At 44.6% G+C, this 12,898-nt stretch overlaps 2 protein-coding genes across 4 annotated transcripts; one reads left to right on the forward strand and one right to left on the reverse strand.

Annotated features, from left to right (window-relative positions):
* Positions 1-2,416: 2,416 nt before the first annotated feature.
* CCDC137 (coiled-coil domain containing 137) lies at positions 2,417-9,697 on the reverse strand. Of its 2 annotated transcripts, none has more exons than XM_035104106.3 (6): positions 9,616-9,697; positions 7,632-7,753; positions 6,526-6,721; positions 4,912-4,994; positions 3,260-3,339; positions 2,417-2,981 (listed from the first exon to the last, which is right to left on the reverse strand). In XM_035104106.3, exons 1-6 carry the CDS (start codon positions 9,687-9,689, stop codon positions 2,769-2,771), a joined length of 768 nt encoding a protein of 255 aa, XP_034959997.3. In that variant the 5' UTR covers positions 9,690-9,697; the 3' UTR covers positions 2,417-2,768. The 2 variants fall into 2 exon arrangements, with proteins under 2 accessions (XP_034959997.3, XP_088517583.1); XM_088661457.1 differs by lacking the exon at positions 9,616-9,697 and adding an exon at positions 9,407-9,525.
* A 180-nt stretch (positions 9,698-9,877) lies between these two features.
* On the forward strand, positions 9,878-12,781 carry OXLD1 (oxidoreductase like domain containing 1). 2 transcript variants are annotated; one of them, XM_035104107.3, is made up of 2 exons: positions 9,878-10,001; positions 12,118-12,781. In XM_035104107.3, the coding sequence occupies exons 1-2, from the start codon at positions 9,924-9,926 to the stop codon at positions 12,562-12,564; spliced, it is 525 nt and encodes a 174-aa protein (XP_034959998.3). In that variant the 5' UTR covers positions 9,878-9,923; the 3' UTR covers positions 12,565-12,781. The 2 variants fall into 2 exon arrangements, with proteins under 2 accessions (XP_034959998.3, XP_088517584.1); XM_088661458.1 differs by lacking the exon at positions 9,878-10,001 and adding an exon at positions 10,008-10,852.
* Positions 12,782-12,898: the final 117 nt, after the last annotated feature.

Raw genomic sequence — 12,898 nt, forward strand, 5'->3', positions numbered from 1 at the left:
AGCAGTCTAGTAGTATCCAGAGTTTTAGAAGCCAAGGGATACGCTGTGAAAAGCTAGTAAAACAAAATGATTCAAGCAACAGGTAGCTAAAAGTGGTGGCGGATGTAGATTAGGTGCTTTGACAGAAAATTACCATACTCCTAGAGCCTAAACCAGCACCACGCGGTGTAGTAAATAGCTCTCTTACAGATTGCAACTCCTTAGATTCAGCCAGAACACAGATAGTGAACATAAAGGTTCAAACCAGCAACTACAGCCCAGTTTGCATGGAGGTGGCAGGAGATGCAAAGAGAAGCTGTGGGAGCATCCCTCAGTACTGATGAATCATCGAGGACAATGTTTCCTGCTGTTTGGCTGTGACAGAAGAGGTGCTATGTCTTCCCAGCCCACAGGATACTACTTGTAACACACCATATTATAAAAACAAGAGAGGATTCCCTGTTGCTTATGGGCACATCCTGCCACCTACTGACAAGACCCGTGCTAGACATTTTAAGACGCTGCTGCCACTCTTTCCCAACCTCCTTTGTTTGCACTTATGGGACATCCCACTGACTAGAACAGGCATCCCCAACTGCGGCCCTCCAGATGTTTTGGCCTACAACTCCCATGATCCCTAGCTAACAGGACCAGTGGTCGGGGAAGATGGGAATTGTAGTCTAAAACATCTGGAGGGCCGAAGTTTGGGGATGCCTGGTCTAGAACATCAATCTGGGTTGTTGCTGATTTAATGCAAATCTTGTTAGGGGGAAGTAAATTGCTGGCTGTTTTCAATTAACTCTTGGCAGTGACTGAAGAAGCTAGAAGCCTTGAAGAATATTGGGGGGGGGGCAGGGGAGAGAAGAGAGAAATGACATAGGTCTTTCTCCCCTCTTAGCTTCACCAGCCCCACATTCCAGGATGGAATTAAGTATTTTAGCCTTTTCCGTAATGGCGTCCCGGTTTTGAAATGCCTTCCCCAAAGAGAGGTATACCCGGTGCTGACTGTTGAATCTCTAGTGCCAATTAACAAACCTCCTCTTTGCATTTTAGATCTTTGCATTTTAGATCTTGCCTACTTTGACCTATCCCAATACTGGATGGAAGTCCCAAGGGAGGACTATCTGCTCTGAAGCCTCATCCCACTGCAGGGAAAATAACCCTCTAGAACAGGACAGCAGAGAAGAGACACAACAATGCCTCCTAGCTGCGGGGAGAGAAGAGGCAACAGATCTGGTAGTGGAGTAGGAGAGCTAAAAATAATCCCAAGATATTTCAAAGGTGGCAACTCATGTGCTCCTTGGCTTTCAGATAGCACATAGGGTAGAGGAGTCTAAAAAGCCCAGGACATAATTTTTCACAGCCCTCTTGCAGCTACGGTGGCTCATTTTCCAGAAAGAATGTATTCAACGTTGAGTACAGTGGCAACTCGGTTCTCAAATTTAATCTGTTCCGGAAGTCCGTTCGACTCCCGAAACCATTTGAAAACCAAGGCGCGGCTCCCGATTGGCTGCAAGAGCTTCCTGCACTGAATCATAAGCCACGGAAGCCGAGTCGGACGCTCAGCTTCCAAAAAAGTTCGCAAACCAGAACAACTGCGGCATTCGGGAGCCAAGCCGTTCGGGAACCAAGGTACCACTGTATACACTTCCAGAGTTGATGCTAAATACATTGCTGCTGGTAAATGAGCCACCATAGCCGCAAGATGGCTGTGAAAATTTGTGTCCTGGGCTTTTTAGACTCGTCTACCCATGTACTATCTGAAACCAAAGGGGCACATGGGTTGTCAGATGTGAATTTCCCCCCAGCTTTCCTACCACTACAGTGGGAAGCAGCATTTCCTCTATTTCTGCTCCAAAACTCATTTGCAGGCTGAACAGGGACCAGATCATCCAAACTGGTCTCAATAGTATCTGCTTGTATGAGACAAGAGCAGGCAGTCCAATCATCTCTAGCATCATTTGTGTTTGAAGCTGCCAATAATAAAGGAGGGGGTCCAGCTTGGATTTTTTGCCTTTTCTTCTGGCACATCAGAGAAGTAGATAGGGAAAATGTGCATCTCTCTAGAAATACCAATGTAATATTAAACAGAAGAATGATTTCTGACCACCTTCCAGCCACAAGAGGAAGACCAAGCTGGGAAGAAATGTATCTTAACCCTAAATAGCTTTGCTTGGCAATCCTCTTTCTCCTTTCACATCTTATTTATCTTTGTGCCAGTGCATTGAGAGTGGGAGCAAATTGTGTTTCTCCAACTTAATTGGAGTTGCCCTGGACAGTTAGCGGCAAGAAACAGAACTTGCGGGAAAGAGCGGGAGTAACTGAGCATTGGGCCTTTCATAACCTTTAAAATAAAATGAGACCACTTTGCTTTGCGGTCATTTTCAGGGTGCTATTTTCATTCCGCATTCCTCTGCCAAATGGCTGCACCAGTGGATAATATAAATATATTTATTCGGTGTAATTGCCTCCGAGACCATTCCCATACTAGTCCTTCTACTCTGAATCCCAGAGGAAAGTTAAGAGAAGATTACAGAAGACCCAAGTTGCTAAGGTGTGAAGTTCCAAGGTTGAGTCTAGAAAAAGTCCACTGTATACACTTCACTCTGCTTCTGGAAAGTAGCAGGCGACTGCCATATTGCCCAATGCGTACAACACTAGTCAATCTGCTCATCCAGATGGCTTGATGCGGTCATCCAAAAAGAGGACCATTTAAATACACCGCCATCTTGTCCTTGTACTAAAATGTTTCTTCCTGTTTTCTGGCCCAGTGGAAGCATTCCGACATCTCAGAAGGGCTTCTTTAGTTTGTCAATAGCAAGCTGATTTTCGGCCATTTGCTGCTGCTTGCGTTTCTTTATGTCCCGGTAAGCTTGGACAACCCTTTCTCTTTCCTCCTGCATGATCCTCTGGCGAGCAAGGGATGCGTGGAACACTTTTGGAGTGGAGGGTGTCCCACCGGAGCCCAAGAGAGATGTCAGCAGAAGCTGCTTCTTGCCGGCCTGGAATGTAAGAGATTGGCTGAAGTTAAAGAAGCACACAGAGGAAAGAGGTTATCGATTGAGTATGATCATGAACACAGAACCAGCTTACAGAAAACAAACCCTGAAATACCCGAAACTCTGATACAGCTAGTTTGATAATAGTATTGCTAACACCAAATCAGTGTTCTTCCCCAAGCTTTGCTACCGATCGTGTAAAATTATTTCTTGTATAGGTAGCAGGGTGACTGGCAAAGTTAGAAGACAGAGATAGAATTTCATGCAGCTGCATAGTTTACCTTGTCTTTGACAACACTCTTTCTAGGTTTCGCTGTAATTGTTGGGGGCTGTTCAGCAACCTCTCCAAACTTCACCGAGTCTGAAAGGAATGGCAAAGAGGTAAGCTCCAAGTGACTGAATTGAGATGGAGATAGCACTAAAATAGATACTGCATATTCTCCTCCCGTTATATCCCATTTAGCAGCCTGAAGTGCAGTCTAGAGGCCAACACAGCCACTCCCATTTGTCACGTCACAGCAAAGAACAAGTGCCTTTCCGTCCTGTACCTTAATCACCACAGTACTCAGCAAGAGACTACTGTTCAGCTCCCATTCAAATGTACCCGTCCCTATTACAAAATTCAGCACAATGCAACTACACTTTCATAGCTGTCAAGTTTTTCCTTTTTTTAAGGGAAATTCCCTTATGCTGAATAGGCTTCCTCGCGAGAAAAGGAAAAACTTGACACTATGCACTTTTATCTATTTCCAGCTGGGAATTTGTTGCTTTGGACATAAAGGTGTGCCCTAAAAAGCAGGTGTCCAAACTTTGGAAGTGGAGCTAGAACGAACCCAACTTCCTCTTGACAATAGATCTGCTTGTTATCAAAGACCACCAGGCTTTGGCTTTTAATTATCTGGTTTCTTCAGTGTTTAGGATGTTTTAGTCCTGCCTTTTAAAAATACAAACAAGTTTTCGTTTTTATTCTGTTTCAGCTTTGTGTTGGTTTTACTCCAAGTGTTATTTATTTATTTATTTATTTATTTATTTATTTATTTATTTGTTGTTGTTACATTTGTTTAAAAAAGCAACTAATAAGTAACAATAACAACAACAACAACTGACAGAGAGACTGGTGGTTCAATTGATGAAAGTGTTTGCAGTGCTGAAAACTCCTAACACCAGCTCTCCATGGCTGGGTGCTACAGCAGATGGCCTGTAGCTTAAGGGTGCATTCATTCTTCCAATCCTGCTTGGCTGTGTTAGAATTATTTAAAATAAAATAAAACTGTAATGTTAGAAGTTTTTAAGTGGAAATTTTGCACCAGAATAGCAGGATAATAAACAATAGGCAACTGATTTAACAGATCACTGTAAACAGTGGTATGCTAAACCAATTTTCTGTGGTGGTTCGAATCCCCGCAATGAATCCCTGCAATGGAGTGAGCTCCTGTTGCTCGGTCCCAGCTACTGCCCACATAGCAGTTTGAAAGCACGTCAAAGTGCAAGTAGATAAATAGGTACCGCTCCAGCAGGAAGGTAAACGGCATTTCCGTGCGCTGCTCTGGTTCGCCAGAAGCGGCTTTGTCATGCTGGCCACATAACCCGGAAGCTGTACGCTGGCTCCCTCGGCCAGTAAAGTGAGATGAGCGCCGCAACCCTAGTCGTCCGTGACTGGACCTAATGGTCAGGGGTACCTTTACCTTTACTATTGTAACATAAGTCAACATCACAATTCTTCTCAGTATGAAATTCTCATTATCTAGATAGAACTACCACCACAAAAATAAATGCACACTCAAAGCACCCCTTGAATAAAAATATACATGCAGGAATTATCCAGAAAGATGTGGTGGTTTTCAAATCCTTGGAATTCTGTGGAAGAGATTTGGGGTGTTCTGGAACTCTGAAGAAAGCCGAAGAGTCATACATTGAAAAAGACTTCTTCTACCTTTGAGAAAGTCTTTCTCCAGCAATGCTGCTTTTTTCTCCTCTTTCTTCCTACGGATTTTATCCAGCTTCTTCTTCTGAAATCTAGAAAGCAAGTTTTGTTAAAGAAAGGACGCAACAGGAGCTGTGCACATGAATTTCAACAAAGGATGAATGGAATACAATTCAGAGCCCCAATCAGAGCAAAGAGGGCTACAAAAATACTGTGTCAATAAAAGGCATTGTGTACCTGGTTATTGGCCACCTGCGGTCAAGTGAAGATGCCTGGGTGCCAGGATGGGGCCTGACATCACCACCACCCTGAGATGCATGCCTGGAGATCCTTGAATCTGAACTGTTTGCACACACTAATACCACAACCCGTATAATTCTATCAATCATATTTTATCTGCACAATTGGAATGAATTTCAAGAACCAAAATGCTTTTCCTGTGCTGCCTGAGCAGGAGCAGTGAAGAATGTTAAGAGTTTGTTGTTGCGGCTTGTCTTCACTTACCCCACCCTACTGCCTTGCTCACAGTTGTGAAGAATATTCTGTGCCACCATTAAGAAAAAGAGGTAGGAATAGGCCAGTATATATGTGGACTGTCCCTGGATCAAGTGACATTTCTTCTTTAAGTTCTCAAAGTTCTTACCCTAGCTCAAGGTTGTCATCTGAACTAGCCAGGTGTTTAACTGAGAATCAATCACAATCATTTGAAAAACAAGACTTTAGAGCCATCTTGCCCTAAAATGGCAATGAGACATTTCATTTTGGTGACAGTAAGCTTTGGCACCTAGCTTAAAGTTACCAGATTTTTTTCAATTAATCCGGGGACACTTTTCAACTTCCTACTAAATAGATGGGTTTTGTCAGGGGACTTGTTTGTAAATCCAGGGGCTGTCCCCAGGAAACAGGGGTGTCTGGTACCTTTAACCTAGCTTATACAGATACAGTTACAGTTGGTAGCCATGTTGGTCTGACGTAGTTGAAACAAAATAAAAAAAATTCCTTCCAGCAGCACCTTAAAGACCAACTAAGTTTTTTATTTTTTTATGAAGAAGTGTGCATGCACACGAAAGCTCATACCAAAATAAAAAAAAACTTAGTTGGTCTTTAAGGTGCTGCTGGGAGGATTTTTTTTATACAGATACAGTCATACCTCAGTTTAAGTACGCTTCGGTTTGTGTACTTTCAGTTTAAGTACTCTGCGGACCCGTCTGGAACGGATTAATCCACTTTCCATTACTTTTAATGGGAAAGTTCACTTCAGGTTAAGTACACTTTAGGCATAGCTGCCAAGTTTTCCCTTTTCTCGCGAGGAAGCCTATTCAGCATAAGGGAAAATCCCTTAAAATAAGGGATAACTTGACAGCTATGCTTTAGGTTAAGTATGAACTTCCAGAACCAATTACACTCATACTTCGGGTTAAGTACGCTTCAGGTTGAGTACTCCGTGGACCCGTCTGGAACAGATTAACCCACTTTCCATTACTTTCAATGGAAAAGTTCGCTTCAGGTTAAGTACGCTTCAGGTTAAGTACAGACTTCCGGAACCAACTGTGTACTTAAACCGAGGTACCACTGTATATCTGAGTTTCTAACATTAGCTGCAAATTAAGGGATCAAGCTTACTCTTTCTTCCTCTGGGACTTTTCTGGGGCTGGCTCTTCTTTTTCGGGTTCACGCTGCAGCTGGTACTTGGTAAGGAACATCACACGCTGAGTTTCCCGCTCAATGCGCCCGATGTAGGTAGAGTCCCCCTCTCCTTTTCGCTGCTTGAATTTCGGCACAGGTATGTCGCCCTCCAGTATATGCGCTGGTTGCTTCTCTGAGACAAAAACACAGACTATTACAGTCTTACTGTGCCTAATAGCACCCAGAGAAATAAAGCAAGATGAAGACAAAAATACCTTTATTTACCCTGGCCCTCTGCAAAACAAAAATTGACAAGCACAGTGTCTGACAATGGCCCAAGCTAGAGCGGTCTAACATACTTCTGTGGGGCATAAATGGGTGTCGCATCATGTCCAACCACCCTAGATTTCCCCACCCCCAAAATGTCACAGCCCTGGTGCTAGCTAGGAGGACTGGCTCTGCAACTGAATATACGATCAAATTACATTGGAATCCATTAACTTCCCAATATAGCATGCGTTTTTTGCATTGATTGTGTTTATTATTACAGAGCTGCTTACAGCAGATAGCTGCTGGCCCTCTGCCAAAAGACAAATGGATTTGCAAGGAGTTATTTATTTCCTTAATAAATTTACACCCAGTTTTCATGAAAACAAATCCACAACCGATCAATTCCCCATGCCAAAGCTTAATGAACTGAAAGTTGCAGAGGGGTGTATGTGTGTATGCACACATGTGCTATTATGGTAAAGAGACAGTAATCCTAGAATTGTAGAGTTGGAAGGGACCCTGAGGATCATCTAGTCCAGGCATACCCAACCTGCGGCCCTCCAGGTGTTTTGGCCTACAACTCCCATGATCCCTAGCTAACAGGACCAGTGGTCAGGGATGATGGGAATTGTAATCCAAAATATCTGGAGAGCTGAAGGTTGGGGATGCCTTATCTAGTCCAATCCCCTACAATGCACAAATATGCAGCTGTCCCATATGGGGATCGAACCTGCAACCTTGGTGTTATTAGAACCATGCTCTCACCAACTGAGCTATCAGAGTTGGGTCCATAGTGTATGTTGGAAAAATATGAAGACTGCTTTTTTTTTTACCCTTTTTCTTTTTCTTCTTGCTCTTGGGGTTCTTTAATTCATCACGGCTCCTCATTATTTCCCGCAGGCGAAAAGGAATTTCTTGCTCATCCAGGCACTGAGTTTTTTTCTTCTTCATTTGTCTACAGGGTTTTAAAAGGGGGGGGGTGTTATTGGCAAGGTTGTACAGCTTGTTTCAACAACAGCTACCACCAATTAAAATTTCAAAATACCTTTGGTACGTACGACCTGAAAACCCGCTCAAATGACAGGTTTAGAGCAGCTGTCCATCGCACAGGCAACTAGCAGGCTAAAGCTTGTGCTCACAATTTCACAGGCTAATACTGATACTAATAATACCTTTATTGTCATCGCTATTTTTTAGCCTGTTGGTACGGCTGATTATACTTCTATATCTCCTGCCCGAGAATAGAATATTAAAGAGGTGATGGCTGGGGTGTGAGTCATCCCTGAGAATTTTTCTCGCTCTCCTAAGGCAACGATCCCTTGCGATGTCATCTAGCGGACTCAAGGGACAGCCCATGATATCATGTGCTGTATTCACCACCCTCTGTAGAGACTTTCTGTCCGTGGCTGTCAGGCCAGCATACCACACTGTGATACGATATGAAAGGACACTTTCTACTGTGGACGGATAAAAGGAGTTCATCAGTTGCTGTTTAACATACCGTTATTCTTCCGCAAGACCCTGAGGAAATGGAGTCTCTGTTGGGCCTTTCTGACCACCTGAGTTATGTTGATTTTCCAAGTGAGGTCTTCACTAAGGTAAACTCCCAGGAATTTAAAGGAGGCCACACAGCTCCCCCCCCCATATACAACAGGGCAGGTTCCCCTCTCTTTCTCTGGAAGTCCAACACCATCTATTTTGTCTTACTAATATTTAGGTGCAAGTTATTCTCCAACCACCATGTAGATACTTTTTGAACCTCCCCCCTGTATGCTGTTTCATCTGCGCCTGCAATTAGACCCATTATGGTAGTATCATCTGCAAACTTAATAATTACTGTGGATGGATCAGAAGATATGCAGTCATATGTGTACAATGAGTACAGGTAGGGACTTATTAGAATGTCAAGGTTACACCATCTGTACGGGGCAGCTACAACAATACCCACAGGACAGCTGCAACAGCATCATTTATTACACTGTGACATCAATGTTTTAAGCAAGGGTACCTAGTATATGCCCGTCCAGATGTTGCAGGGCTAAAACTCCCATAATCTCTGACCAGCAACAGGAATTGGGAAGCTAAGACCTGATGGGAAACAGCTTAAACACTCCTGGTATAAAGTGGCAATTGATTATATTTACCCCAAAGCAACGCAAGATTAGGATGAACACCTGAGAAACAGCAGAATATCCAACACTGAGTCCACTACTACTAATCATCTGAATAAAAAACAATGAACCTCAAGCTTGAGTATTACACTCGGTAGTGGCACCCGCCCTGTGGAATGCCCTCCCACCAGATGTCAAAGAAAGACTACCAGACTTTTAGAAGACATCTGAAGGCAGCCCTTATTAGGGAAGCTTTTAATGTTTAATAGATTATTGTATTTTAATACTGTATTCTGTTGGAAGCCGCCGGGTATAAATAATAAATTACTATTGCTATTATTATTATTACAGTATTATTATTACACTATTACTATTACTATTACTATTATTATTATTATTTGTTGCGTGAGTTTTGGTCTTCTTAAGCCGGGTTCCAGACGCAGCTGACATTCCCAGTGCCAAAAAGAGACATAAAGAAACCCGAAAGCCACGCTTACCCCACAACCGGGAAGCGCCAAACCGAAACCCGACATTGCTTTTTAAGCAAGCCGCTGACCTTTCATCCTCAGCCCCGCGTCTGCCATAAGGAGGGTGATGAGCATCCCGCGGGCCTACCTTACAGGGCTGTTGTTTGCAAGCACCTCCAGGGACAACGCAAAGGAAGCGCTTTGCACCCCGAAACATCACCAGCGGGATAAACACTCACCTGTCCCTTGGAGCAGCCCCTTTCCGCGACGCGGCTGCAGGCGCCGCCTGCGTCCGCGCCTTCCTTTTGCCCATCGCGCCTCTTCTTTCCTTTCCGCTTCACCCACGTGCGCCTGCTCTACTTCCGGTGCCCCCCTTCGCCCGATCCCCATTGGTTGATCTTTTTTTTTAATACGCCCACCGTTTGACATCTCGTCGTTCCCCTCCCACAGCCTCCCTCGAAGCCGCTGAAGCCATTGGTCGAGAGAGATGCCAGTCTCGGCGCCCGGTGCAGGGACGGGGCGTGGCTTCCTCCCAGGCAATCCGGAGATGCTGCTGCTGCTGTTAGTGGGTGCCCTCCGCTGCAGCCGGCGGCTGGCCGGGTCGGCCGGGCGCTCGCTGGGGAAGGTGAGGGGGTCCAGCGGCGGGGCGGATCGGAGGGCGAAGCTGCTGAAGGGCAGAATTGCATGCCTGGTCCTCAGCGCGTTCACTGGGCAGCCGGTCGCTCTTGCCCGCAGACGGAGGAGCTGCTGGGAGGAGGCAAAGAGAGAGAGCAACTGTGCCTAAAATGCCAGCTTGAAGAGGCACCCCGGAGTCTCCCTTTTCCTTTTCCCTTTTTTTTTAGAGTTACAAGCCTCAGGAGATGGCTTGTGGCTTGTTTATAAGGCACCATAACAAATAGCAATAATGTTGTGGCGACTGTTTCTAGAAGGGAATTTGTGTGCTGCTCCACCATGAAAGACTCTGATCACAATTATTATTACCCCTATTATTATTATTATCGTCATTATCGTCATCATTATCATTATTTTTTGTACCTTGCCCAGTGTTTTTCTTCTAGAAAAAAAGGGGTCGGTACTCACCATGAAGTTGTTACAGTTACTGACACATTTTAAACTATCTGACTGGGTTGCCATAGCCGCTCCAGGCAGCTTTCATTATCATTACAGTCAAACCTTGGTTCCCAAACACCTCCGTTATCGTACGTTTTGATTCCCGGATGCCGAAAACCCGGAAGTAAATGCTCCGGTTTTTGAACATTTTTCGGAACCCGAATGTCTGACGTGGCTTCCACTTGAGTGCAAGAAGCTCTCGCAACCGATCAGAAGCCGCCCCTCAGTTGTCGAATGTTTCGGAAGCTGAACAGTCTTCCAGAACGGATTACGTTCGTCAACCAAGGTTTGACTATTTCATTTATACCCTGTCCAGTGTTTTTCTTCTTAAAAAGTGGGGGCGGTACTTGCCATGAAGTTGTTACGGTAAGCAGCACATTTTATGAGGGTACTGCATACCCCCATAAAAAAGCACTCACCCTGCCCACCTGACTGGGTTTCCCCAGCCACTCTGGGCAGCTTCCAACATATACAAAAACATTTTGAAACAGTAAACATTAAGAACTTTCCAATACAGGGCTGCCTTCAGATGTCTTCTGAAGGTTGTGTAGTTCTTTATCTCCTTGACACTTGATGGGAGGGTTTTCCACTTGTTTCTCCCAAGTCCTCAGCATCCCCCAACCCTCAGGGTCCATGGATCAGGGGTGGTGGGAGTTGGAAGCCCAGTAACAACAACACCTAGAGGACCACAGGTTTGCATCTCCCTGTGTGGCATTTAGTAGACATGCATTTGTTGACGCTCCATTTCTGTTCAGACTTCCCACAACACACACTTTATTTACAGGACTTGTTGCCTCAAAATGTGATAGCTGCTGACTGAGATGGCCTTAACAGGAGGTTGGGCAGATTCAAAGAGGATGGCTGCTTGCCCCAGAGGCAAGACGTACGAGTTTAATATGTTGCAGATTTTTAAATCGTTCGGAGTTTGAATTTGTCATTACTGATACTGCAATTGGGATATACGGCATGGCACATGTTACAAATTCTATGAATAACAGGGTGGCCAACTCCCAAGAGGCTGCGATCTACTCACAGAGTTAAAAAAACAGCAGCATAGCTGCCAAGTCTCCCGTATTCTCCAGGAAATCCCCGTTTTTCCAGCTGTTCTTAGCTGAAAAAACGGGTTTTTTTTGTTTTTCCCCGGTTTATTCTGGCGCGGTGGCCATTTTGGAACTGGGCAAAGCGTAATCAAAAGTCACTTCTGAGCATGCTCTGCCCAGTTCCAAAATGGCGGCAGTGCTACTTCCAGTCTGCTACTTTGGCCCGGTCCCTTATTTCTCGGACAGCAACTTGGCAGGTATGCAGCAGTGATCTATCCCCTTTTTGGAGGTTCAGGTCAAAGTTGTTGAGCTTTTTTAAGGAGGAGGAGAGCACTGTTTTGTGGGGTGCTGGGCTAAAATGTTGAGCTTTTTTAAGGGAGCCAAAGTTGTTGAGCTTCTTTGGGGGGAGCCAGTGACCTACCACAGACGTCCAATGATCTACTGGTAGATCACGGTCTACCTGTTGGACGTGCCTGAGTCACACATGAAATCTGGCAGGTCACACCCTGGGATGGATGGGAAGTACTGAAAATAAGCGGTGGGGATATAGAAAGGGTTTCATCCATTTGTTTATGTTTCTGCTCTTGCCAGGAATGCATCTATCTATTCAGGCACCCGCACAATAGTGGTACTACAGTGCCTTTGCACAGATCCCATCACAAGTGCTTAGTTAACATGTGGAGGTTCCCTGCAATGCTGATGGTCGATGGATGGCGGTACATGCACGCAGATGCACAGGCCAATGGTTCCAAAAATGCTACTTCCCTGATGGGCAAGGAGCCTAGCTCCAAAGAAGAGGCTGCTTCTTCAGAGGACAAAGATTCTGCTTTTGCCATCCCTCCAACACTTCTCCCCCCCACAAACTGTTGCATGAGTGGATGCCACAACTGTGTGTGGATTGCATACACTGAAGAGCTTCTGAAGTATTACCAGGACGGTGGAGAACAGGCATTAGCAGCTGTGGACAAACACATACAGGATGAGAATATAAAAATAATCTTAAAGATGGAGATCAGATTCCGCATGAAGAAAGACTGAAACTTTTTTTTTAAAGAAAAACAAAACACGGGCATAGCTGCATACCTCACACCTGGTCTTGGGCCATAACAAATTCTGAAGGAAAAATATATCCTGATTGTTTATTCTCCCTTCTGAAGTAGAAGGGGCAAGTCTAATTTTATACAGGAGTCCCAGCATTATTAAGCCTATCGGGATGATAATATTCTGGTAAAATTAAACTGCCTGCTCTTAAAAAGATGTCCTTATCCTGTATCCTATGATGATGATTATGTTTAACTGTATTTATTATTTAATGATGGAAAAAAATGCTGGTTTAAGATTGGAGTTAAGGCTACCTCAGGTTGGCTGATGA

The sequence above is a fragment of the Zootoca vivipara genome, chromosome 2, assembly GCF_965207765.1.
Source record: "Zootoca vivipara chromosome 2, rZooViv2.hap1.1, whole genome shotgun sequence".
Taxonomy (NCBI): Eukaryota; Metazoa; Chordata; class Lepidosauria; order Squamata; family Lacertidae; genus Zootoca; species Zootoca vivipara.